The sequence below is a fragment of the Ambystoma mexicanum genome, chromosome 5p, assembly GCF_040938575.1.
Source record: "Ambystoma mexicanum isolate Mex_15411 chromosome 5p, UKY_AmexF1_1, whole genome shotgun sequence".
In the NCBI taxonomy this organism is placed as follows: Eukaryota; Metazoa; Chordata; class Amphibia; order Caudata; family Ambystomatidae; genus Ambystoma; species Ambystoma mexicanum.
In genome coordinates, this window is record NC_090930.1 from 1,362,945,906 (window position 1) to 1,362,972,869 (window position 26,964).

The 26,964-nt window shown below is 50.8% G+C and overlaps 1 protein-coding gene across 1 annotated transcript in view; it reads right to left on the reverse strand.

The window, feature by feature from the left end:
* Positions 1–26,964, reverse strand: part of DNAH5 (dynein axonemal heavy chain 5) — a 4,235,244-nt gene that overhangs the window by 3,051,944 nt on the left and 1,156,336 nt on the right. Inside the window, exon 18 of the mRNA XM_069613779.1 lies at positions 15,962–16,133. Within this exon, the coding sequence (XP_069469880.1) occupies positions 15,962–16,133 (172 nt within the window). The remainder of the gene's footprint in view (positions 1–15,961; positions 16,134–26,964) is intronic.

Sequence of the window (26,964 nt, forward strand, 5' to 3'; positions counted from 1 at the left end):
CTTTAGGGAAGCCATTAACCTGTAATATTGCTAACCATCATTCCACATATTCAGCCAACGTTGATACCATCCCCTTCGCCATCATTACAGCAACATCCCTATATAACGTGTTCTCTGGGGCTAGGAAACATTTTTGAAACAATGACAAGATACGCCACTGCCCTTGGACCTTTAGTGAATTTTCTTTTTAAACGTTATTTAGATAGGTTCATGTTCACAATAGAAAACAAGTGCACTATAATGTTGACATAGGGCCTCATTACGAGGTATGCTGGTAAGTGAATAACGATGCCGGTATGCTAATACCGGCATTGTCATCCGTTCAGTTGCATATCGACCCCCAAACCCGGAATGAACGGCACCCTAAACCACGGTTCCGTTAACTGCGGCATAGGCGCGTACACGCGCCCCTCCATTGAGTAAATACCGGCATGCCGGTATAAGGGGGGGAATCACAACCTACGCATACATGGAAATACCAGCATCGTGAACCCGGTAATCACGTGCTGCACGATGCCGGCCACACAGGCATCTCAGACCACCCGCAAACAGTAATCAGGATACAAGGCAGCTGCCACAGGAGCACAGAATCAGTCAATGTAGGCTGAGCCAGTATAAACTGAGCACACCTACACACAACAACCCTTCCCACACCAAAATGCCCCAAGTATCAGTTGCAACCATGGCACTGTTGGACATGCCCATACTGCTCCAACAACAGCAACTACAGCAACAACTGACACAGCAGCAACAATAGGCAGCACAGAGGAGACGCAGGAGGAGAAGGAGGGTGAGACAGGGCCAGCAATTACCACCAGCACAGACACCAGTGCCTTGTAGGCAGCCACCAATCCCTCGCACCAGACCCAGCCCATCCAACCAAACCCCTCCACACCCTATACCGGTTGGACTGTGACACCATCACCACCATAGTGTACATGATACATTTTCATCCACGTACAAATACGCACTGCCATCCCCCCACCACCAAGGGTGCTGTCTGTGCTACACTACCTGTCCGCAGGCACCTACGGGCCAGCTGCATGGCAGTTCACAACGACCATCTACACGTATGCTGAACCAAGTGCACGATGCCCTCATGAAGCACACAGGCAGCCATGAATCCCCATCACGGACTGGCCAGGATATACCCAAAACCAAAGTATGCTTCCATGCACTGCCATGCATGCCCAAATTCGTAGGTGCCATCGACTGCACCCATGTAGAATAGTAATATTCCCATAACATAGAGGCTGTGTCCCGCAATCGCAAGCAATACCACTCCCTCAATGTGCAAATGGCATGTGACTCAAGCAAGATCATCACCCATTGCTGTCCCCGAATCCCTGGATCCACACATGAAGCCATGGTAATGCGCAAGTCAACCCTACACCATCACATGCCGCAACATACTGGACCACGTGCCTGGCAGCTTGCTGAGTCGAACCACAAGGCCATGGCCATGCTGTGGGGTACTGATGTGTGCGGATGCAGTAGGGGAGTTGGCCCACTGCACCAGGGTGGGAAAGGTGTGTGTGCGAAAGCACACCAGTGCACCAATAGCCACTGACTTGGGAATGCATGCAGAGGCAAACACTCCTCACCTGAACCAGCCGAACGGAACAGGACACATCACTGTGCCACACATCCCGAATTATGCATACGGATAAAATATGTAAGAGGCACAACCAGGGCAGCATGGTGTTGGCAAGCAATGCATGACTGAATGGGATGGCAACTACGGCAATGCGGCTAGTCTGACCATGCATAGCAAACAATATCCCTCATGAATCTCCAGACTACACATTGTCGCAATACCGCAGCACATGACCCTCAGCATGCAGGAATAGACCCTGTATCTTCCATTCAATCCCATCCAGTGTACCACATCCCATTACAGTATACATTGCATCTAGGTGACCATTTCCTACACATACTGGGACATGTGCATGCCCACATCAAGTAGCCGCTGACATGACTGTGCTCCCTGAAGGTGGTAGTTCTGAGCAACACATACCGATTCGTCTCCACCTGCAGGTGATGGAGGACATCCCTTGAGGCCTTGGATACTTACCCCTGTGCGTAACCCGCAGAACTGCCATGAAGAGGAGTACAGTTGTGTGCACACTCGTACCCGTGTAGACATTGAGCCGGCCTTTGGCCTGCTGAAGGTGCGTTTCCGCAGCATAACCAGGCCTGGTGGGGCACTCCCATGTAGGCCGGAGAAGGTGGCACAGATCACCATGGCCTGTGTCATGCTGCACAACATGTGCGTCTGAAGGAATGCAACACTGCCACCTCACATTCACAGGCATGGACTGGGTGAGGATGAAGGGGATGGAGACAGAGGCGAAGGAGTCCCCCTGCCAGGATAGACATGCTGTGCGCCAATGCAAAATATACACAATCCATAGAAACGCATGGACGATGTGAGTAATGTGTCTACGACACACTGAATCAGGACATGCACACCTTGATGTTCCCAATTGGCCCACTGTACACCAAACAAAATGAATGCACATGTGTGAAAAGAATGAAGTCCAAACAATGATATGCTTGCACACTACGATGTATTTCAATCAAACGTGATGTGGCAGACATAATACCCTCAAAACACCCCTGTGAACTCCCTCTCCCACCCCACAGATGCAAAGTGTCCCCATATGTGCAACGAACAGTGCTCCCTTCCCCAATGTGGTTCTCCACAATGTCATTGTCCGCGCATTCACTTCTTTGGAAGCTTTGGTTCGGGGGTGCCATGGCCGACCGTCGTGCGCGCCTCCTCATTAGACGCACTGGACTGGATTGCGACGAGGTGGTAGGGGTAGTTGTTGCAGAGGTATCTATTGTCAATTCACTGTCTGTGGCAAGGTATGGCCGCTGCATCTGAGCGTTACCTGCAAGGAGGGCCTCTGTCAGTGACCCCATGCACTCCCTGAAGGCACGCGTATGTGCCTCCACTGAAGCAGCATTGGCTGCAATAGCCGTTACAATGGCACTCATGGCCTCTTTCCCTGCTTCTACCTGCTGGTGCATGATTTGGAGCATGGACTCCTACCGGGCCTCTACCCTTGTCAGGCGGGACTCCAACGAGGTGTCGTCCGCAGGTGTGCTGGTTGCTGGCCGGGTGGAGGAATGCAGAGTGGTGGCTGGCAGGGTGGTGGCTGGCAGGGTGGTGGCTGGCCGGGTGGAGGAAGGCAGAGTGGTGGCTTGCAGAGTGGTGGCTGGCAAGGTGGTGGCAGGCAAGGTGGTGGCAGGCAAGGTGGTGGAAGGCGCCTGCGCGGAGCCCTCGTCCGGGGCACTGTCCTCAAACAGCGCATAGTCTGATTACCCGAGGTCGGAGTCATGTAGACAGGGATCATTGAGGCACTCAGACTGCGCAAGAAGTTGGGGGCTGGCAATGTGGCTTGTGGTGGGTGTGCCAGACATCAAATCTGCATCATCTTCCACCTCTGTGGACACAACGTCCCTGGTGGCTGGCGGCACGGCTCCCACTGTTGTGGTTCTCTGTTGTTGTACAGTGGGTGCAGGTGTCCCCTGCAGGGTTGGTGCCTTGCGTGGCACACTGGCTTTGGCAGATGCCATTTCCTTGGCCTGGTGGGTTGCGGTGGCCCTGGTCCCCTTGCGTGCACTGGACGTGCTTGCACCCCTGTCCAGTGGTCCACCTTAATCATCGGTGCCTGGGGGATAGAAGAGATGCAGGTCATCAGTGATGTTGTCAAATGGCAGCTATGATGAATTGCGGTGGGATATGTTCATGCATTCAGCCATCATTTCATTTCTGGGTTGTTGTTTTAGGTGTACTGAGGGGGTATGTGGGGAATCAATGCATGGCTGGTGGGGTAGCATTAGTTTGGTCTCTGTGTGGTGGGTGCATGGGCATGGTTGGGTCATGTGGCACCTCTGTTGGGATTGGGGTCGTCACTCAGCGTCCATGTGGTGCAGGGAGTGACAATGATTATTCTATGGATATGTTGATGCGTCACCTTGCCCACTCTAACTTCTCCATCAGTTGGACCACATCATGTGTCGTAATACGTGGTTGTGATGGTACACTCACCTTCCTCTGTGGTGATTGCTGCGCCGGCTTCCTAATCTCCAAACCCCTCAATGGATTCAGGGTCGATGAAACCACTTGCCGCCTCCTCCCATGGCATCAATTTGACTGGGGAGTGTGGGCCACCGCCTGTCGCCATTGCGGCATTCCGGTTCTCCGACAGGATCCTCTGGACACGGGGGCGGAGGTCGTCCCAGCGCTTCCGGCAGTCACGCACACTCCTTGGGGCGCTCCCCACTGCTGACACCCTCTGAGCGACCTCAAGGCAGACCTCTTGTTTGCAGGTTTGGGCCGCATGCTTTAGGTCTGTACTTCCAGGGTGTTGGGGAGCAGGGTGAGCTCAGTGTCTGAGAAACGCTGCTTCCTCTTCCTCTGGGTGGACTTCCTGCTGGCCTTGGACATGATGATGCTATTCTGACACACGACGAAACGGGAAGAGTGGTGGTTGTGGAGGATTGCAATGGATTGTGTTTTTAAAGATGGCCGCCGGCCCATTTCCCGTTCCTGCGCGATGACGTAATTTCCGTGTCCGGTTTTGCGAACACGGGGATTCTGTGCTGGAGTTACCGTGCCGGTTTTTAGTGGTTCATTGAAGGCGGTTACGGAGTGGACGCAAGCCACAATGCCGGTATAGGGGGGTTGGTGGGCCGTTACCGGGTTGGCGGTTTTTCCACTACCGGCATGGGGGATGCGCGTGCTCGCGCACTCGTGATCGGCTGCTGTTAGCAGGTTCTTGAGTGCACAGACACGCACTTCCCGCCATGCCGGTAATTGAGCCGGATTTTCCGGCCAACTCGTAATGAGGCCCATAGAGAGTTAAGTCCTTGCAATACATTTCACTTTTTTGCATTTAAACCATGAGTAGAGGCTCACCCGTACCCCACAACCTCCCAAACTTTAAACAAACTCTTTCCCATCAACACCAGAGCCACCACAGTAATATAACATGCATTTTCTGAACATTGCCCCCTCATCGTGATCTGCTCTCTTCAAACTACTTCCTCCCTTGAAGAAATCATCGCCCGTACTGGTTCCAAGATGTCTGAAGGTCGAAAACCTAATGGTATTGCCCTACAATACTCCTGCTCTAAATCGCAGCACCAAGCCAGGTCTCTTAACAATTTAGACAGTGTTGGGGCTATGGCGCTCGACCAGAACATTAATATACAATGTTTTGCCAGTAGCATACAAATAGACTGCAATTTCTTTCTGCTCTTAGAAACACCCGGCATCCTTCCAAACATACAACATGGAATATTTAACGGGATCCTGCTGTTAATCATATTTTGCATTGCTTCCGCAAACAGGGTCTAGAAGGTGACTAAATGCAGACATTTCCACAGAATATGTATGAAATCGTCATTATTGCTCTTACACCTAGGACATTTTCCATCAAAGTTTGCCTGGACCGGTTGTGCTAGGTATGTCCGATGGAGGATTTTGAGCTGGATCAGCTTGCAGCAAGAGTTAATTTCCATTTCTTAGTATGTAGACACATAGATTTCCACCTTGCGTCCCCCAGTTCTTCGCCTATATCAGTTTTCCATTTTGATTTCTTTCCTGGGGATGTTATTCAAGGTCATGTCATAGATTGTAGTCACTATACGTTCAATATATTCAATGCTGCCAGCGAACTCATGCCCGCCTCTGATGCCTCCCCAAGGCTTACATCATTGCCCTGAAATGGCAATGAGGACCGGTCATTCGCCAGGAATTAAAGCTCCTCTGGGAGCTCGGACACAGGAACAGAGTCCAGAATAACAATTGCCTATCCTTCTTGCAAAGGCCAGGAGACATGCTTAATCACTCATACATGCTTTCTGCGATTCTAATTTCATTCTCCAGGCTAATACAAACATTTGTCAATGGGATGCTTGCTTCCAATTCCGCTTGAGTCCCTGAAATGTCAGCTCTTACCCACCTGGTGCCACCTCCTCTAACGGCATACTATCCTGGCAAGCATTCTCGACCCAGACAACTTGCTGTATTCTGGGGGGAAAACACTGACATTTTCGCTTGGGCGAAGGAGGGCACTTATATCCCACTATCGGGTAAAGTTGTTTCCACTTCCTTATCTATTAACGATTGTTCAGAACTTCTTAGGTGGTAATGTTTAACTTTGTTTTTACCCTTCATACTATTATGTGTAGGTACTTTGCCCACAACCTCCGTGGATCCAAGGGACTTATCCTGCATTTCCACTCATCTACTGGCAACACTGAATACACGTGGTGGGTGAGCAAAAGAGTACTCGCTGCTGCTCTACACGCACAGTCTCCCTCATTCAACAGCTTAGTAAGAACGAAGGCAGAGACCTGTTTTCAGTATGATAATACCAAGCGATGCGCTGCTCGCTATCCATGCCCCTCTCAGCCTCTGTGACACAGACTGCTCACATGCCACTCCTCGGCTTTAGGCCTCGTGCTACACACCTCCTGCCGGCAGCCCATCAAAGGGAATCTTGACCACAGGACAACCCCCTCAAGCAAGAAGATGCATTCGGCCTCTCATGCAGCAAACCCGCACTGACATGCTAGAGGAAAGAACCTCATAACTCCTGCAATGTGTAACGTGGATTGTCAAGCTGCACCACTGATCACTGCTGGTTGTTAAAAAAAACATACCATTTGAAATAACTGTACTATAAAAACATCACCAAAAAGCTACTTCTGTGGAACGAACACAGAAAATGGAGACTGAAAATGATGCAACCACTCCAGGTAATGTAGCAGAAATAACGGGAAATGCAGACAAATCACAATAATGTTAACAAAAGGATATATCTTGGTTGAGAAAAGATTCAAATGGAGGGCTTAGCAGTCTCCAGGGGGCCAGGAATTGGACCAAATGGGCTGGTGCTTTGCAATAGCACCTTTCTGAGTTCTTGGGGGTTCAACAGCATCAAACCAGGCTTCTTAATGTTGTGAAAGCGCATTGAACTAGGTTTGGATGCTGCAGGAAGTCATGGTGATCCAGAGGGCGACAAGGCGTTATGTTGGGTTTGTGGTCAAGCTCGTTGGGGTTTCATGCAATGTTCTAAGGATGCGGGTCGATCAGGCCACCAGGCTTGGTTTTAGGTTCAAACTTGGGCTGATGATGAAGATGCTGGTGGTCTGAGGTGTGGTTCGAGATGTATCGGTTGAAATCTTTTGCAGAGTTGAGCTTCTTGTTCTAGCTAGAGCAAGCAACCTGCTCAGCTGGTGTGGTGGAGCAGCAAACTGGTTCCAGGGGCAGAAACAGCAGTTGCAAGAGTTTCAAAGAAATGCCAAAAGCAGTATCACAAGTCCTGGTAGTTCAAATCCAGGGGCTCAGGGACATGATTGGTCCTTGTTCTCTTCACTTCCAACCTAACTGAGGATAGTTAGCACCTGCGGTAGTGCATCACCTCCACTGGGGAGCCTGGGAACCAGTGCAGTTGGCAGAGAGAGGCAGGTCTTCCTCCAACATCAGTTCACCCCCAATGTGCCTTGGGGATCAGTAGGGAACAGAGCTTGCCCCTGACTTTGATACCTGCCTTCACCTCACAACTGGAGGACCCCGGAAAGGACTGGTCTCCCAGCAGACTTCAAACAAATTCTTCATGAAGTCCTTGAAGGAGTGGGAGACCCCTTACTTATACACTCAAAAGACCAACAGGATTTGGTAAAAGCAAGCCCGCTTTAATTGATCAAATCCCTGCTAAGATAACAAGTGACTTTAGCCTACTGGCAACATAGCCAAAGTGCTTTGCTTGTGTAGAAAGTGTAGGAGACAGATAGGAAAGAGAAGCCCACAGAACACCAAGACGGAGGAAACATTCCTCACTTGTGTTATTTTCCTGCCTGACAAACTAAACCCCCCTTCTCTAAGCCTGCACTTCAAAGTCTTTTGGTATGCAGCACCCTGGTGAGAGGGTGGCTTCCAAATGTTCTATTACAAAAAAAATATATGTGCCTTATTGTGGCTTTATGCTGCATCCATGCATATGACGATTACTGGCATGAAGTGAAGTTTTGTAACTGAAGATCAAATTACCCCTCGGTAATGGTGTTTCTGATGGAGATTCCTCATCTATAATCCTAGCCTCAGCAAAGCTGCACTTTGGAAACCTTTCTCTCACTAGGGGGCACAGCGCAGCTTTGTGTCGGCTCTGTCTGAAGCGCCTCGGGCCAGTATATATTGAGGCGCTGTGCCCCGTGACCACAGTTCCACCCTTTGTTTCTGGCACTCTGATGCTGAGGGACCGCTGAACCGATGGGGTACTAGCTATCTACCAAGAGGGGCAGGTAGAGAGGGTGTGTTGAGGAAACTGTGGGAGGAACATCCATCAGAAAGAACATTATCGAGAGGTAAGTAATTTGTTCTTTTAATGGATTCCTTCCTCCCACAGATTCCTCATCTATGATAGACTCCGAAGGCAGTATGGACATCTGGATGAGGGAGGAGAGCAAGGACACCACCTAGGCCAGTGGACTCTGGAGGACTGCCTTACCAAAGCGAGCATCTTGTCCCAAAACGCAATGCAAGCAGTAATGATTAGCAAACATGTGCAGAGACACCCATGTGGCTACCTGGCAGATGTCCAGGACAGGGTCTCCCCTCTGCAGGGCAGTGGTGGCAGCCACTCCTCTGGTAGAATGTGCTCTGAGAACCTCAGGCCCATCCTTTCCAGCCAGATCATAGCATTCCGAGATGCAGGGAATGTTCCACCTTGATAGGATCTATTTGGTCACAGTTCTGCAAGCACAAGCCCCAGCATAACCAAAGAAAAGCTGGTCATCTTTCCTAGCCTCTCTCGTCTGGAAGACATAGAAGCTGAGAGCCCGAACCGGGGATAGCCGATCAAATCTCTCCTCTGCCTTAGAAGGATGAGGCAGAGGAAAACACACAGGAAGATGGATATTTTGACAGAGATGAAATTCTGAGAACACTTTCGAAAGAAAAGAGTACCTCACTCTCAAAGTCACCTTCTCCTTGGAGAAAACCAAGCAGGGAGGTTTAACAGATAATGCCTAGAGTTCACTCGCCTGTCTCGCGGAAGAGATGGCAACCAGGAAAATTACCTTAATGATGAGCAGTCTAAAAGAACAGGAATAGAGGAGCTCAAACGGAGCTCCCATAAGAATGTCAAAACTAAATTTAAATGCCATACTGGAACAACATTCTTGGGTGGACGAAACTGGTTACACAAACCCTGCAAGAACTGCATGACATTAGGAATTGTGGAAAACAAGCCCTGTCCTGGGGACCTCTTGAAAACCTAAATAGAAGAAAGGTATTCCTTAACAGTGCCAAACGGCAGACCAGCTTAGACCAAGGACAACACAAAATCCAAAACAGGGGATAAGGGACAAATAAAGGCTTCACATACCTCTCCCAACACCAAGCTGAAATGTATGCTATCTGCAGTCATAAATAGATTTTGTAGTGGGTCTCTGAGCTGAAAGGAGAAATCACGTCATCTGACTAGTCCCACTCCTTGTATCACAGCCTTTCAGTAGCAAAGCATGAAGGTTGAGGCTGCTGAGGTTCAGGTGGAGAATCGGCCACTCCAATTGGGAGAGCAAATCGACTTTCCTCAGAAGGCGCCAGGAAGGGCAGATGGACCTGTCCAGCAACTCCGGATACCACATTCTCTGGGCCCAGTCTGGAGCCATCAGGATCAACATGGTTCCGAACAGGCGTGATCTCCTTAGAACCAGCGGAATGACAGGGATTGGCGGGAATGGCTAAAGAAGGTGAAAAGTCCCCTTGACCGTCAGTGCGTCCCCCAGTGCTCACTGACGAAGAAATTCCCAGGAGAAGAACAACTTGCACTTCCTGTTCACACTCAAGTGAACAGGTTCATTTGAGGAGTTCCCCAAAAGGAGAAGGCCTCCTCCATAACTTCCAGGCAGAGCTCACATTCATGGGAGGCTGAAGTCGGTCTGCTGTGACATTCTCTATTCTGGCAAGATTGGCTGCCATCAGAGAGATGCCGTTCTCCAAAGCCCAGAACCGCACTCGCATTACTTCTCTGCACAGAAGCAAGGACACCACAGCCTCTCGTTTGATGAGGTAGTGCATGGGCACTGTGTTGTCCATCAGAATCAGCAGAGTCTTACGTTTTATAGGGGGGAGGAATGAGACCAGGACCAGCCTGATTGCCTTCAGCTCCAGCAAGCTGATGTGTTCCTGAGACTCTGCACGAGGTCACAGTACACTCACAGTCAGATCCGACAAGAGAGCACCCCAGTCAGTCAGAGATAAATCCATGACCACCATCACCCAGGTCCATGGTTGACAAAACAACGTCCCATTCAGCAATGTTGTCTCAGACGGCCCACCCTGCAAGCTCCTGAGCCACCTGATCCTAAACCTGTAAAAGGTAGGATATGTTGCCCTAAAAGTGTGACCACTGGCAACGGAGAAGCCCCTGAACCGATCTCATGGGCAGCCTCGCCTCTAGCAAATAGGATGTAGGAGGCCATGAGGCCCAGTAGGCTCAGGAAGGTTGAGGCCGGGACTTATTCTCAGTATTGGAGGACATTCACCATTCGAAAGATGTTAGCCACTCGGTCCTTGGGCAGAAAAGCCCTGCCCAGGTGAGTGCCAAAGACTGCTCCAATAAATCGGAAAGAATGGGGCGACGAAACCTGAGACTTTTTTAAATTCAGGGGAAAGCCCAAGATGTGCAATAGAGTGCATATGCACAGAAGATGCTCTGACACTAGAACTGAGGAGCGGGATTGGAGGAGCCAGTCATCCAGGTAGAGAAAGACATGAATGCCCTATCTCCTGAGGCGAGCAGCCACCACTGCTAGTAGCTTGGTGAAAACGCTGGGGGCCGAAGAAAGCCCAAATGGCAGGACTTTGACCTGGTAGTGATGTTGGCCCACCACGAACCTCAGGTACTTCTTGTGTTTCTGATTAATCGCTACTTAGGCATCCTGAAGGTCCGGTGATACCAATCAGTCCTGCAGATCGAGGGCTTGCAGGATCTGAGCTAGAAAAAACATCTTGAACTTCTCCTTATGAAGGGACAAATTCAACAGCCTCGGATCCAGAATGGTGCCAAGCCCCCGTCCTTCTTTAGCACCAGAAAATAGGTGGAGTACCACCCTTGGCCTCTTTCTGAGTGCGGTATCAGTGCTATCGCACTCTTCGACAGAAGTTGACAGACCTTTTCAAAGAGGATCGGAACTGGAGGAAAGTTGCTAGTAAAAGGGCAGTGTTCTTCAGGCCGCTGCACAAAAGGGAGTGTCAGGATGGTTTCCAACTCTTGATAACCCCAGTTGATGTACCAACTGGGGTCTCCTTTCACAGGGTGACTTTCCCCACCGAGAGCGCAGCCCACAGTGATGTGAAAACAACCTGACAGGCTAGGGGCTCAGGTGAAATGGCAGGAGCAACCAGCAAAGCTAGAAAGGAGGAAAGAAAATATGCAGCGCTATCAATACCTCAGATAATCAACGGACATTCAGTAATAAACACCACCTTCTAACAGTAACCAGTTCCTACCTGGTATTGCAGAGAAGGAGGCAGAGAACCTACTTGGATGTGTCCTGCCAGGAAGTTTGCAAAGCCAGGTGTTCCAAATGATAATGCCAGAATTTGCTTGATGAAAATAGAGTCCATGAGAAGAGTACACCTGCCCTGTACGGGACAAGGGTGCAATTCATAGGGAGAGCAGGAAGATACAAACTACTGTTCAGTCCATGGAGGGGAGAAAAAAGTTCTGTATCACTTGAGGGAAGAATCCATAGAAAAACAGTTCCTGTCCAGGCGAGGTGGCATGAAGAAACAGAATGGGAAGCCAGATCATCTGTGGGAAAAGAAATTGAGTCAAGGTAATAGACAATTGAAGGATAAACCGTTAGCAGTCAGGGATGCAAGAGCAGAGGTCACAGGACGCCAAAAGATCAGTCGCGATAAGAGGAGACAAGCGTCATGACAAGCAGGGGCACGGCAATGCAATACGATGAAACAAAGCAGGGGTCAAAAATCCGGAAACAATCAAAGAAGGTAACAAACAGGAAGGGTATCTCACCAGCAGAATGTAACAGTTAAGGAGCGCCACACAGCTGACTTGATCTGTTTAAATACAAATGCTTATGCAACGTAACGCGTGTCCGAGTCGCTTCGCGGGAAACACAAGCGTGACCAATCATGTGTGCACGGCCCCTGGGCTGTCTGGGTGATGGAGTCTGCAAGTATCGCTGCAACGCTTTCTGTCCAAGCCACCACAGAAGCAGCGAGCAGAAAGAAGGAAGGGCGATGAAGGTGGGCAAGCCCTTACAGCGAGACAGTAACCCTGTTCAATGACCCTGAAGGCCCAAGCATCTGACGTGGTATTGACCCATTCTGTGCTGAACAGGGAAAGTCTCCCGCACTGGAGAACTGTGACAGAAAACCTCACAGAGGGGTGCATGTGGCTGCTGCCGCTCCTCCTCTGGGGGCACTTCTACCTTTATCCTTCAGGAAGCAAATTCCCTGTAGTCTTCAAGGGGCTGCGTGGCCAAAACCACTCGGGGCATAGAAGCCTGAGGGATGAAATCGACTGCCTTTTGCCAGAGGATGCGGCGGGCTGTGGAACAGCTAGTCCCAATGACTTTGCTGTGGCCTTTGATGACTGAAATTTCTGGAGGGTGTCATCTGCTTTCACCCCAAACAGATTTTGGCCATCAAAGAGCATAACCAGTAGCGCAGCCTGAACATCATGTGTGAAGTCAGGCGTCCTCATCCACGAGTGGCATCTGAGCACTGCACTTATGGCGATAGACCTGCCGTGCAGTCAGTCGTGTCCAACCCAGATTGCAAAATCAGGTGGGAAGACTCCCTGCCGTCTGTCACGATAGACAGGAAGCCGCCACTCATCTCCCCCTCAAGGGTATGCTCAGCAACATTCGCTACAGCAGTCCAAAGGTCAAAAGAGAATTTGCCCAAGGGGCAAGAAGTGTTCACGAGTTCAGAGTCAGGCAGTGGGGAAGGTTTTCCCTCTTTCTGTCCAGGCCCAAGCCTGTAGGCGTGAGGGAGTAGACCACAGCAGGCACCCTGCCGGTCATGGAAGATGTGGTAGGCACCGGGGCCGAAGCCACCAGCACCATCACTAGAGTCTAAGGTGCAAAGGCTGGCTAAACTGCAAAGGCTGAAGCTGCTGGTGCCTTGGCGAAGATGTCAAGCATCTTCTGGTAAAATTGTTACCATTCCTCTTGGGTGGAGAATTGGCTAGGCAAAGGTACACAGGGCGCGGCACCTCAATATATACTGACCCTGATATGTGCAGCTCGGGGTGCGTTGAGGTTTTGGAAGTAGTCGATGCAGAGACGCGCTACATTCCTTGGTGGCAGAAAAGTTTCCGAAGAGCAGCTGAGATGTGGATAGGTTTCTCATAGATGAGGAATCCGTCAGAGGAGAGAATACATTACAAATATTAGAGTCAAAACATTGCAATGGTACATTCTAAAGAGATGGGACAGAATAGGATACATAGTGAAAGACCCATGAAAATATGATTTTATAAACTGTGAACAAAATCTAGATTTATAACATTCGGGAATTATTCTGCCTAAAATCTGTAATTCAGTGATGTCAGATGCTGAGAGGACGACTTAGTTAGAAATAAAACCACAAGTTAGGACAGATGCTCCTTTCTGATGTGAAAGACTAAATAGGAAAGACATGGGTTGACATGTGTCATTTTCCCTTGGGAATAGAGACTAAACAAATACATTGACCAATAGGACTCAGCTGTACTCACCCTTTGCCTATGGGTGGAGTTTGGTGGCTTTCTAAACTGAAACACATAGGAAGAAGGGGGAGTTTTGAGAAAACGGAGAAGCAAGAGAGCCCGTCCCGTGGGAAGGAAGCAGATTGGATTCCAACTTGAAATAGCTGATGTGGAAAACTCTTTAAATAGGCCTTATCTAGAGGGGACTGAATGCAGAGACCTTTCCCAAAGCAGGACCGGAATACTTTAGAGGTATTTTGGACCAGGTGCAAAGACTGAAGGGAGGGCTTACCTAATGGGTCCTTGAAAGACAGACATAAAATGAGAGCCTTTGCCCAAAGATTATTTAGACATGTCTCCTGAGGATTAATAAAATCTTTGATAACATTTAAAAGTATGGCAGGAGCACTATTTAAAACATATCCCACTGACAAAAGGAACATAATGCAAGGTGTATGTGCTTTGTGATTTATAATTAAAACTGAAACCCTAAGTAAAATCTCTGTATTAGAACTTTCTCATGCAATTTGGTATCTCTGGAAGAGATCTTAAATTGAATGTGGAATAACATGTTCTATGAATGGTGTCTGTCACAGTTAATAGAGTAATTCATATCTATTCTTTAATTAAGACATTGTTTTTACATTTTTTTATTTATTTGATTTATTTACAATTTTACATATACCAAAAGACAAACCATTGAGCAGGTATAATAATGAATCCAGGAGAAGAAAAAATAATAATAATAATTCATCCAGCTTAAAAGGAGTCATTGAACACATTCCAAATATTTCCATACAATGACAGCTTATGTTTCAACTTGAAAATCATTTTTTCAGTCCTTGAAAGACAGTGCATCTCCTCAACCCAGTCCTCAAAAGAAGGGGGGATTTGACTTTTCCATCCATGTAAAATTATCATTTTGGCCACGATGGTAGACCGAAAGAACCATTTTTTGAGAACAGAACTAAGATCAGAAAGCCTGTATCATCACCTAGAATTACAGTCTTGAAATCCAATACACACCCACCGCCAGTAATCTTGCACATTTAACAGATGCTTTGTGAGGATGAACCAGATTCCCTGAAAACAGTGAGTGAGTTAGGCTCCACTGTCCCACCAAAAGCAACAGAAATTCTGAGAAACCAAAGACTTTACAATTGTTTGCAACAAATCCAACCAACCTCATAGAGGATGGTGTCAATATAATAATAATTTGACATTTATATAGCGCTTTAATCCAAAGCGCTTTACATGGCACATATTTGCATAGATTAGTATAACCCAATCAAAATTGGTCAAGTAGTGTCTAGGCCTAAGCTAGAAACCGATAGTTTATCAGATCACCATTTTGTATTTAAATCAACTCAGGAAACAAAGAATATTTTCTGTGAGATGTAACTGCAGTAAATTGTTTTGTTTTAAACTTAATTCTGCTTGACATTTTGATTTAACGTTGGATGCGAGTTTAAAGTAAGCATAGTTTGCTGCTGTGATTGTTTGATTTAGTATGTCAGGTTGTGTGCTTACATATAGAGAAAAGTGTATAGTCTAACCAGTTTAGATTGAGGTGTGGGTGTAGTCGCACCATATTTTAAGTGGGGGATCCCCAGTCACATTATTTTGATGCAAGGTTATTTAAGAAAAGAAATTGTTACTGCAAACCAGCTTGTTTCTTGATTCAAAGTGTGGCAGAGGGATGGTTACATGCTAAATTCCTAAACTGAGGGTTGTCCAAGAATAGAAAATGAAACTCAAAATATAAAAGTTGATTGTGCGGATCGTAATCAGGGTGGGCATTTAAGCATCCTTAAATAGGGTGTGGATCAACTAATATATAAATAAGCCGACATAACGATGGACCCCGTTCTCCACCTCGCTGAGGAATTGAAGCTCTTTCCACAAGTGTGAAATTACAGTGGTGAAAAACCATTGCTGATTATATCAACAGCCTCTGGGAAAAATCAAATCTCCATATTCACCAACTTCGTTTGCTACAGTGACCGGTTTTCTCAGCTGAAGCAAGTTTTTTCAAGAGCTGATGAAAAAAAGGAAAATCATGTTCTGCTTACAAGACTAAGCAAACAGTGAATTCACATGTTATTTTGGCACAGGTATACATTCAAGGCTGTAGTCTTGGTCTCGAATGGCATTTGCTTCAGACAAAGGATCAACAACAGCAGAAGAAAAGGACCAACACAGTTCTCTTCTCTTACCATTATCACTAATTTGACTGCAGTTTTCTATTCTGCTTTCAATCCCAGATATGCCATCATCTTGGTTCGGCTGGGCATCAGCATCAAGCAACATATTTATCAGCTCACTGACTGCTTTCTCCACCATTGAGCTTCTTGTGTCTAACGTATGCGACCCTTTACGGCAGAGTTCCTACAATTAGAAAAAATGATTTGTTCAAATGTATGTTTAGTGTAATATTTTTCAGTTTACATAATCACATCAAAGTGGTTATGTTGGTGTTCAAGAAAATCAGCCTGCATTGAATTGAGCAGGTAATTCATGTCACTCACGTCATGCAGCATATTTACAGATAAATAAGTAAAATAAATAATAAAAATAATGCATACCTCACTCGTGAATGGTTGTCAACAATAACAATACAAATGAAAAGAAAAGTTAAAAATAAAGAGAGATAAACAAACGTAGCATCAAAAGGAGCAGGCATTGTGATTTAATACAGACATGTAAAAAAGTACAAGGTATCCAGCATGGGAGGAAGGAGGCAGGTAGCACCAAGGTTACTGCAGAGTCTGGACATTTGGCAAGGATACAGTTACCTGTAGACAAGAGCTGACTCGTCATACAGGCTCTGCCCAATAGAAGCGTGTGTAGGACGCACATGCGCAGTGTAAGTTTAACACGCACAGCAGTTGCCTGCGTGAAAAGATTAAATTCAATTGCCTCAGACACTTATGTCCTGCCCCCATGGTCCAGCGCACGTGGGGGCTGGATGCCAGTGATGGTAGGCCGCGCGGCCTGTGTCGCAGCTCCTGCGGGAGCTAAAGAAACACGCTGCACACGATGCGTTAGTCTGCCCGGAACTGCCTCCCGTACTCGGGGGCGGAGCTTTTATTAGCGCGCCCCTCGTCACCGCGTAGCGGGACGCAGGGCGGATGCAACATTACTCCTTTATTTCAAACAAAACAACAACAACACAAATGCTATAATTTCAACTCACAACAACTTCCCAAATGTCAAAATCCACACGGTCCTTACTGCTCACAGTCTACGGGGGCTGACTACCACACATAGTCATTGAGCCGGGCGGGCGGTTTTGTAGCAGTTCTCAGACTATACCGCCCTACTCGGGGGCTAACCCCCGCTGTCCCATTGGGTGGCTCACCTTCACTGTCTGGGTCCCCCAGGTCCGGCTAGCTCCACTGTTCCCACGTTCTGTCACCCGCTCCTGCCTGGTCCTGGATGGGCGCGGGCTCTTCTTTGCTGGGCTGAGCTTCTTCGTCTTCCTGGTGGCACTCGCCATCGGTCCACAGATTCTGTGGCACCGCCTTGAACCATGACGCATTTCTCGTCACCTGGCGGCGTCCTCTCGTCACAGTCACCATGGTTCCTTGCCTGCCACTGACGGTCCATGGGAGCTTGTCGTATCTGGTGTCCAGTTTCGACTTTGTTGGATTTCGCAGCATGACCACTTGGTCACCCACCTGGTGATCGGACGGCCTCGCCCTCCTCTTGTCGCTCATGTGGGCGCTGGCGCTCCTTCTCCTCCTTTCTGTGCGCTCCTCATTGACCTCGTCCGGGGTCCTGCTAGGATGATGCGGAATCGAGGATTTGATAACTGTTCCAAACATGAGGTCCACAGGCGGTATGCCCGTCGTGCTGTGGGGGGTGACCCGGTAGTTCCGTAGGAACCGGTAAGGGTCAATCTTCCACGGGCTGGCATTCGCCCCCGCCACTCTCAACACTTTGTTTATGGTCCTCATGAATCGTTCTACATCCTCGTTTGCCTAGGGCCACCTCGGCATGATGCAATGGTACTTTACATTCAGTTCGTGCAGATACTGTTTGAATTCCTCCCCCGTGAAGGGGGGGCGTTTGTTGCTCTTGATGGTGGTTGGCAAACCATGAGTTGCAATCATCTTCTCCATGGCAGGGATGACCACCTCTGCTGCTGTGGATTCAACTATTTTGACCTCGGGGTAGCGGGAGTGGTCGTCAATGGCCACCAGGAGGTGGAGGCCTTCCTGTAGCTTGCAGAAATCGATGCTAATGGCCTCCCACCGGGCGCGGCCACGTTCTGCTGACTGAATGGGTTCTGGTTCCGGTGGGGCCCCAGTTATCTGGCACAGTAGGCACGTGCTTATCAGTGTCTCGACCCGGTCATCGATCTGTGGGAACCATAACCTGTGCCTGATCCGAGCTTTTGTCCGTGCCATCCCTTGATGTCCTTCGTTGGCCAGTGCCACTATCCTGTCTTGTATGCTCAATGGGATGACGATATGATTGCCTCTCAGCAGCAGTCCGCTCTCGGTGATTGACAAATCTTGTCTGACGGTGAACATCCCGCACAGAAACCCCTTCGCTTCCACTGTTCTGTTGTGGGTATGCTTCATGAATGTCTTCCAGTCGCCTGAAATGATGGCATCCTTCACTAGGTCGCAGCAAGGGTCTCTGTGGGTCTCCGACTCAATGTCCTCGATGCTGACAGCCTTTGCCCTCATGGCGCGCACCACCTGGCATATGTGCTCTTCGGTCTCTTCGGCCACTTGGACTTCTTGTGGGGTTGCCGCTCGAGGATGCCTTGAGAGGAAATCTGCCGGGTTTCCGCTACTCGGCTGGTAGACCAGTTCAAAATTGTACTGCTGGAGGTGCAGCAGCCTTTGGTGATCCTTGCTGGTGGGTGTGACGACGTACCCATGAATATGGGTAGTAGGGGTTTGTGATCAGTGATCATCGTGAACCTGCGTCCATATAGGTAAAGATGAAAATGACGACACCCCTACAGCACAGCAATGGCCTCCTTCTCAATGTGGGAGTACCTCTGTTCTGTCGCCGTGAGGGCTCTTGATGCATACGCGATGGGCCTCTTTTCTCCCTCTTTAGTGACTTGCATCAGGATGGCTCCTAGCCCTACGGGGCTCGCACCCACGAACAGTTCGGTGGGGAGCTCGGTGTTCTAGTACGCCATTTTCGTGTAGACGGACATGGATTCCTTGATGTTTTCGAAGGCCTCCTGGCACTCCTGCCCCCATTCCCATTTGGCGTTTAGTTTGGTTAGTTCGTGTAGGGGCTCCGAAAGAGTGGCCAGGTTTCGGATGAACCTACTGCAGTAAGTGGCCATGCCCAGGAACCTGCGTACTTCGGTGGGAGTCATTGGCGGGCTTGCGGCTTGAATGTCTGCAACTTTCTGGGGGTCAGGGGAGATGCCTGTACTGCCGAATTTGTACCCAAAAAATGTGATTTCAGATCTGAGGAATTCGCACTTTTCCGTGTGTATGGTTAATCCAGCGTCTTCTAGCCTGCCCAGTAGGGTCGGCAGACTCTTGAGATTTTCTTCCCTGTCAGGAGCGTGAATCAGGATATCGTCGCTAACGTTGAGGACACCGGGTATGCCCCTGATGACTTCTTGAATGGTTTGTTGAAACACTTCGGCCGTTGACGATATCCCGAAGCTCAGGCGTTTGTACCTTCGCAGCCCTAGATGTGTTGAGAAAGTCGTAATGTAGCGAGAGTCCCTGTGAAGCTTGAGCTTGTGGTACCCCGCCTTCAGATCCACTTTGGAGAACACACACGATCCCGTAAGGTCGGCCACAATTTCATCGAGCGTGGGTGTGATGTGGCGTTCCCGCTTGATGGTGGTATTGGGGAGACGCATGTCTATGCAAATCCAGACTTTTCTGGGCTGTTTGGGCTTCCTTGTTACCAAAATCGGAGAGACCCAGGGTGTGGGCCCTGTCACCTGCTCTATAATGCCGGCTTCTTCCAGTGCTATGAGTTCTCTCTCCACTTGTTCCCGCATATGGAATGGTGTTCTCATGTGTCTCACTGCTCTTCGTTGTACCGATTCATCAATGGGCAGTCTGATGGTCTTGCCTTTCAGACACCCTATTCCGTCTTGCAGCTTGGGGTAGTGCTTTAATATGTTTTCCACTTCTTTCCCCTCATCGACTTGGAAGATGAACTTGACCACACCCAGATCCTCCGCTGCGTCCGCACTCAGAAGGCTTTCGATCCCCGCCTTCACGACGTAGATTTTTGACCATAGCCTGTTTTCGCCATGGACTAAAGAGGTGCAGAACCTGCCAACAACTGGTAGGGGCTTCTGGCTGCCGTACGCAAGCAAAAGTGTGTCCGTGCTCTTCAGATCTGGTTGTGGTTGTAGCATCTGGAACATGCTTGTGGGCATGACGTTCACAGAGGCACCCGAGTCGATGGTCATTAAAACCTGCTGGTTTTGGATGGTGACTACGCATTTACGCCTTCGGAGGTTCTTTCTCTGTGGCGCTTGGCCCTGGTCCAACGCAGACACTAGGTAGATCTTCCTCAATTTTCTGCCTTGTTCTTTACCGGGGTCATGTTGCATGCCCGAGACATCATCACCTTTCTCCGTCGAGGAGTTGGCTGCATCGACCCTCCTTGCGCTCGCCTGCTTTTTCTTCTTGGTCCCGCTCTTTTCCTGAGGGTTCTGTGAGGGTTGTGCCGTGATGCCCACTGACCGGCATACTTTCACATAGTGGTCCTTCCTGCCACATGCTCCGCATGTAGTGCCTTGCGTGGAGCAGTTTCGCTGTCCGTGTCGCGGTCCACCACACCAACCGCACTCCGTGGGCCCTGGGACATGTGGTTGCCACCTGTTTTGAGCGTAGCTGCCACCAGCCTCGTCTCTCGTGGATTGTATGTTGGTGACATGGGACACCATGGCTGTGGTGAGGGCGGGTTGCAGTTTGTGTAGCGTGGCCCCCATGTTGGCAGCCCTGGTGTGTGCCAGTTCTCTTTGTCACCCCAGTTTGAGAATCCGTTGGAGGGGAATGCCTTTCTCACTAAGTACCATCCGCCTCAGCTTTTCCGATTGGATGCCATTAATGAGTTGCCTCCGGATCTCTTTTTCGATGTTTGTAAATTCGCAGGACATGGCTAACTTCCTCAACCGTGTGTGGTAGGCATCCAGTGTTTCATCCTCTGCCTGAATGGTAGTGCAGAATATGAAGGTCTCATAGTCCGGGTTTAGTTGGGGGAGGAAGTGCGCAGTAAGGGCATCTTTTGCACTCAGATATGCGTCCTGGCCATCGTCAACGTTTAGAGAGTTGAATATGCGTAGTACCTCATCGCCCACGCTTAGCAGCAGGTGCACCTTCATCTTCCTGGCAGTCGTTATGTCCTTGCATTCCATCGCCATTTCGAACTTTTGTATCGATAGCTGCCACCTGGGGCCACTTGATGACGGGTCTGTGAAGGGGTCGAATGGCTGGACCAGTGCCGAGGAACCTCCTTGTGGGCGAGGCTGTGGTGATGACATTGACAGGTTTGCCGCGAATCTTGACGGCGTGCCGGGTCCAGGGTGGATGTCCCAGTCGCCATGTTGTGGTGCGCTTGTTACTCCTCGGTGTGGGCCCCTGGGTGATCCCTCCGATTGTGCCACTGCGCAGTGGTGGCCAGATCCGGCGCTCACCTCGTGTGCTCCCGTCAGGTTAGGCACAGTGGGCCAGCTTTGGGCCTCCTCCGATGTTTCCTGGAGCTTCAGACCCCTGGTGAGGTGGATGGGGGGGTCTGGTGCCTCCACGTGTGGATGCTGGTGGGTTGCATCTACCCTTGGTGAGCGGATGGCACAGAGAAAAGAAAAAATGTATTTATTTTTTTTTTGGGTGGGGGGTTCACGTGTGTGGTCCCCCCCCCACCGGGTGTCCAAAAATTCAGATCCGATGGTTGTGCGCCATCTGGATCCTGTTGACCACCGAGCGCGTGTGTCTCACGAGCTCCACCTCGTCGCCATTGTTATGTCCTGCCCCCACGTCCCAGCGCACGTGGGGGCTGGATGCCAGTGATGGTAGGCCGCGCGGCCTATGTCGCAGCTCCTGCGGGAGCTAAAGAAACACGCTGCAAACGATGCGTTAGTCTGCCCGGAACTGCCTCCCGTACTCGGGGGCGGGGCTTTTATTAGCACGCCCTGCGTCAACGCGTAGCGGGACGCAGGGCAGATGCAACAGACACTGGCTCTGTGCGTTCTTTTTATTCGCTGTGTCCACACGTACCCAGAGACAGGACAATGGCGACGAAGATGGGATTATGTACAAAGACCCATTCTAGATACACTTCTTGAATTTTCTCAAGAATTGGCCCGTCCAGATTGACAGTAAGGCTGCACAAAAATAAGTACCTGATATTTTTTCCAACTAAATCAGTTTCACAAGCAGACATCCACAAAGTCATACAATTAACATATCGAGGACGATGCATCTAATGCAGCCGTGTTTTGCTGGCCCTTACCCTTTGATATAAATTACCAGCAATGATGCGTAGTGAATATGCGGCACTGCGCATGCGCGGCCCATAACGAGGCTCGCGCATGCGCGCAGTTAATAAAGACGGTCCCTACCAGCAGTTGTGGCTGGGGACCTGAGCAGTCAGCACGCGTCCCGTGTGGTCTGTCCAGCATGCAAGTGTGACTGCGTGTGAGTGCTGGCACGGGCCTCAGGCGGCTCCCGCCCTTACAACACTGGCGACGAGGGACGGCATCGGAGCCCTGAGCCATTGCTCCGAGTGTGTCGGAGAGTATGGCTCTTCTCCGTGTCGGCACGGATCCACGCACATGGCCGGCAGCCATCTTTGATCCAACGCGGATCACAGCGGTTGCGGCCCAGGAGGGTGCTTGTGCGCCGGCTGCGATCCCCCTGAGCTTTTGAGCTAATTCCACAGCCCTGGCAAGCTGAAGGGCTGTGGATTAAAAAAAAAAGAAGAAGCAGCTTTTTTCCCTGGCAGTGAAGGGAGACGCCTGGAACTTTCTACATCCAGGTCCTCAGGACCTTCTGTCATCATCCTTGGGTGCTGATCACCTGCGCTCCCATCCAACGACTGGGCTGCTCATATCATCATTGAAGAGTGCCAGATTGTGAGTACTTCGCCTCAGTGTCCTCATGGGTGAGGGAGCAGAAGAAGAAGGTGCCCCTGCGCCGGTCCCACGCAGAATGCACAGCACATTGGCCCCCATGCCTGAATTTGACACTAGTGGCCCACCATCCAAGCTGGGGCCGAAATGGCTCCTGTGGGTCAAGAAACTAGAAATGTTTTTCAGGGCCTCTGGGGAAGAGGATGATGACACGAAGATTGCCACCATGGTATACTCTGCGGGCACAGAGGTCCATAGGATTTATGACTCTCTCAACATCCCGGTAGTCACGTACGACGCGGTAAAACAGGCCCTCCAAGACCATTTTCTTCCCATGGCGAATGTCGATTTCGACAGGTCTGTTATGTGTGCGGAGAGGCAGCAGGAAGGGGAGTCGCTGGACCAATTCTGTGCCCGGCTGAGGCCCCTAGCTAGCACCTGCAGGTGGGTGAATGAGGAGGAGATGGTACGGAACCAGCTGCTGCAGGGGTGCAGTTCGGGGAAGCTAAGGAGGCAGGTGTTGAGGGAACCAGGCCTGACCCTACAGCAGATACTCGATACAGGGAGAGCTTACGAACTGGCGGAATCCAGAGGGGCGAAGATGGATGAGGCCATGCACCCTGGCAAGGGCGAAGAAGCTTTTGCTATCGGGCGCTCTGCCCCAGGGAGGGCGCGATGGACACCAAGGAGGGTGGATGGTCCTCCCGCGACTGGCACTACGCAGTCGTGCCCATATTGCGGATATGACCTGCCGCATGTGGGAGAATGCCCGGCGAAGACACGAGTCTGTGGCCAGTGCGGCACACCGGGACATTATGCGAGGGTGTGCAGGGCCTCCACCCCGGTGACGGCATCGAGGGGACCTGTGAGAATCGGAGGGAGCAATGCCCGGAGAGTGAGGGGTGTGTCGTCGGTCGAACAAGAAGAAGAGGAAGAGGAGATCTTCTTCATCTCGAGCATCGCCACAGGTCCCAGAGGCAGCCGACAACCAACGTGCACGGTAAACACTGGGGAGGTCCCCACCCCGGTTCTTATAGACACTGGCACGTCAGTCTGCGTGCTGGCGACTGAACACTATGAAGCTCTTCCAGGCCCTCCTGAGCTCTCTGAGTCCAAGGCACTGATATATGCTTTTGGGGGTGACACCCCGCTACCGATCCAGGGAGTGTTTGTGGCCCCAGTGTCCCATGGGCAGAGCAAGATCAAGGCGAGGTTCTTCGTAACAAGTGTAAGCCCGCACTCCCTCCTAAGCTGTGCTGACTCTGAAGCCCTCAATATAGTGCATTTCACGCTGGCCGTTTACCACACCGATATAGACCGCCTGCTGCAGCATTTTGACACCATCTTCCAAGGGGTCGGAAAACTGAAGGGGGACCCCATCAGGCTTCACATCGACGGGTCGTGAGACCAACAGCCCTCAAACATCGTCGAGTACCGTTCCACCTGAGGGCACAGGTGGAGCAGGAGCTACAGTCACTCATTGACTTGGACATAATTGAGAGGGTGGAAGGCCCAACCCCGTGGGTGTCCCCAATTGTCGCCCCAAAGCCCAAACAGCCAGGAGCTGTCCGCATCTGCGTGGACATGAGGTTGCCGAACATGGCGATCAAAAGGGAGCAATACCTCACGCCCACCCTGGATGACATTGTCGGCGAGCTACAGGGAGCGAGTCTTCTCCAAGCTGGATTTGAGGTCCGGCTACCATCAACTGGAACTTCACTCGGAGTCCAGATACATTACCACCGTTAGGACTCACAAGGGACTATACCAGTTCAAGAGGCTCAGCTTCGGGGTCTCATCGGCAGCGGAAGTCTTCCAGAACGCCATCTGGGGGGCACTGGCAGGGCTAAAAGGGGTGATCAATATGTCGGACGACATCCTGGTGTTTGCACAATCGGAAGCGGAGCATCTGAAGCGCCTGGAGCGGACACTGGAAAGACTAAGAAGCCTGGGACTGACCCTGCACCGGAAGAAGTGTGAGTTTCTGAAGGACCGGATAGAGTTTTTTGGATTTGTGTTCCATGCCGGGGGCATCTCACCTGATCCAGAGAAGGTGAGAGACATTCGGGAAGCGGCCCCGCCAGAGTCTCCCACTGAGATAAGGAGCTTCCTGGGTATGGTCAATTAATGTGGACGATTTATTCGCGACTTGGCCTCGCTGTCAGAACACTTGCGGGTTCTGGCCAGGACTGACGTGGCTTGGGCCTGGACGGAGAAGGAACAGAGGGCGTTCGCCGAAATCAAGAACGCCCTGTCGGAGCAGGAGACCATGGCGCATTTCAATCCGGACAGGGAGTTGGAAATAGTGGTGGTCGCCAAACCGGTGGGGCTATGGGGGTGGTCCTCATGCAGGCAGACCCGGAAGGGACCATGCGGCCCATCACCTACGCCAGCAAGGCGCTCACCGAGACTGAGAAGCGATATTCGCAAATTGAGTGCGAGGCCCTGGCCATTTTATGGGGCTGCAAGCATTTCCGGATCTACATCCTGGGCAAGCCCCTAGTCGTTATAACGGACCACAAACCCCTGATTTCGATCATGTCCGGAGCCTCGTCCAAGCCCCCACCAAGCATCAGGAGATGGATGCTCTCGCTAATGGAATAAAGAGTCAAACTGCAGTATCGCCCAGGCACGCACAATCCAGCGGACTATCTGTCCCGTCACCCGGGGGCTGGGCGCCCCCGAGACTCTGATGAGGTGGCGGACTGTGTGGAAGTGGTGTAGCAGGTGGTGGAGTCAGTGCTGCCGGTGGCCCTGGCGCGTCAGGAGATAGCGGATGCGTCGAACGGGGACGAGGTGTTCCTGGTGATCAAGGAAGCCATGGCCAGTGGAGAGTGGCGTGAAGTGCTCATGAACAATGTCAGAAGGGACTATGGTGCACGGAAGGCTCTCCAGGCGCTATGGAGGGCACGCCATGAGCTGTCAGTCGCCGACGACAGTCTCCTGTTAAGGGGGTGCCAAATCGTCGTCCCACGGGCACTGGTGAGAAAGGTACTGCAGCTCGCCCACAAAGGGCACCAGGGGACGGCGAAGACAAAGGCACACCTGAGGTTGAAGGTGTGGTTCCCGGACCTGGAGAGCAGGGTGGATGAATTTGTACGGGCATGCATACCATGCCAGGCGGCTAGTCCAGTGGAAAGAGGGCCGCCCATCCAGGCCATGGAAAGAATTGAGCAGCCGTGGGGGCGGTGCATGCGGACTTCGGGTCCACGGGCCGAGGAATGGACTTTCTTGCAGTGGTAGACCAGTGGTCGCGATATCCAGAGGTGGAGCTGGTAGAATCCATGGCCAGCGACCACACCATTCTGGCCCTGAAGAAGATGTTTGCCACCCATGGGTTCCCCATCGAGATCTGTTCGGACAACGGCGCACCGGGACAGCAGTTTGCTCAGTACTGTGAGGAAAGGAGAATGAAGCACTGAAAGGTCACTGGCCCAGAGCAAATGGGGAGGTGGAACGCTTCATGCGGACGCTGAATAAAATCTTCTGAATATCGCTGAATGGAGGGGAGGAGCTTCGCCGCAACCTCTTTCAATTTCTGCATGAGTACCGCACGACCCTGCATCAGTCTACCGGAGTTGTGCCAGCTGAAGCCCTTTTCAAACGAGCTCCCAGGGGGCTACTGCCCGAAGTCGAAGGACGCTGCCCGGGAGTGATCGACAACTACTGAGTGCGGGCAGAAAGGGCCATCCAGAATGAGCAGGAAAGCACCAGGCGGAACCTGCCAGAGAAGGAGATTGCAGTGGGGGACACGGTGCTGGCACGGAACCGTAGGCCGGAAGGGAAGCTGTTAATACCGTACGAAGCGCAGCCACTGGGAGTGACCCATGTCAAGGGGTCCATGATCACGGCAGCCAATGCCCGAGACACGGTCACCAGGAATGTGTCGATCTTCAAGCGGATCGAAGCAGCGCCTACCCCCGCAATGCCCAATGTGCCCGGACCCCGGGCAGGATCTCCACCAAGGGACGACGGACCGCCAGAGGCTCCAGGGACCCCAGAGCACTTCCAGAGGAGTCCAGAAGGTACCCAAGCCGGGCGGGGCGCAAGCCGCTGCAGAGGTTCCAAGACTTTATCATGGACACTGCCTCGTAACAGGTGGAGAACTGTTCGTGAACTGTTGAACTGTTATTGTTGTGT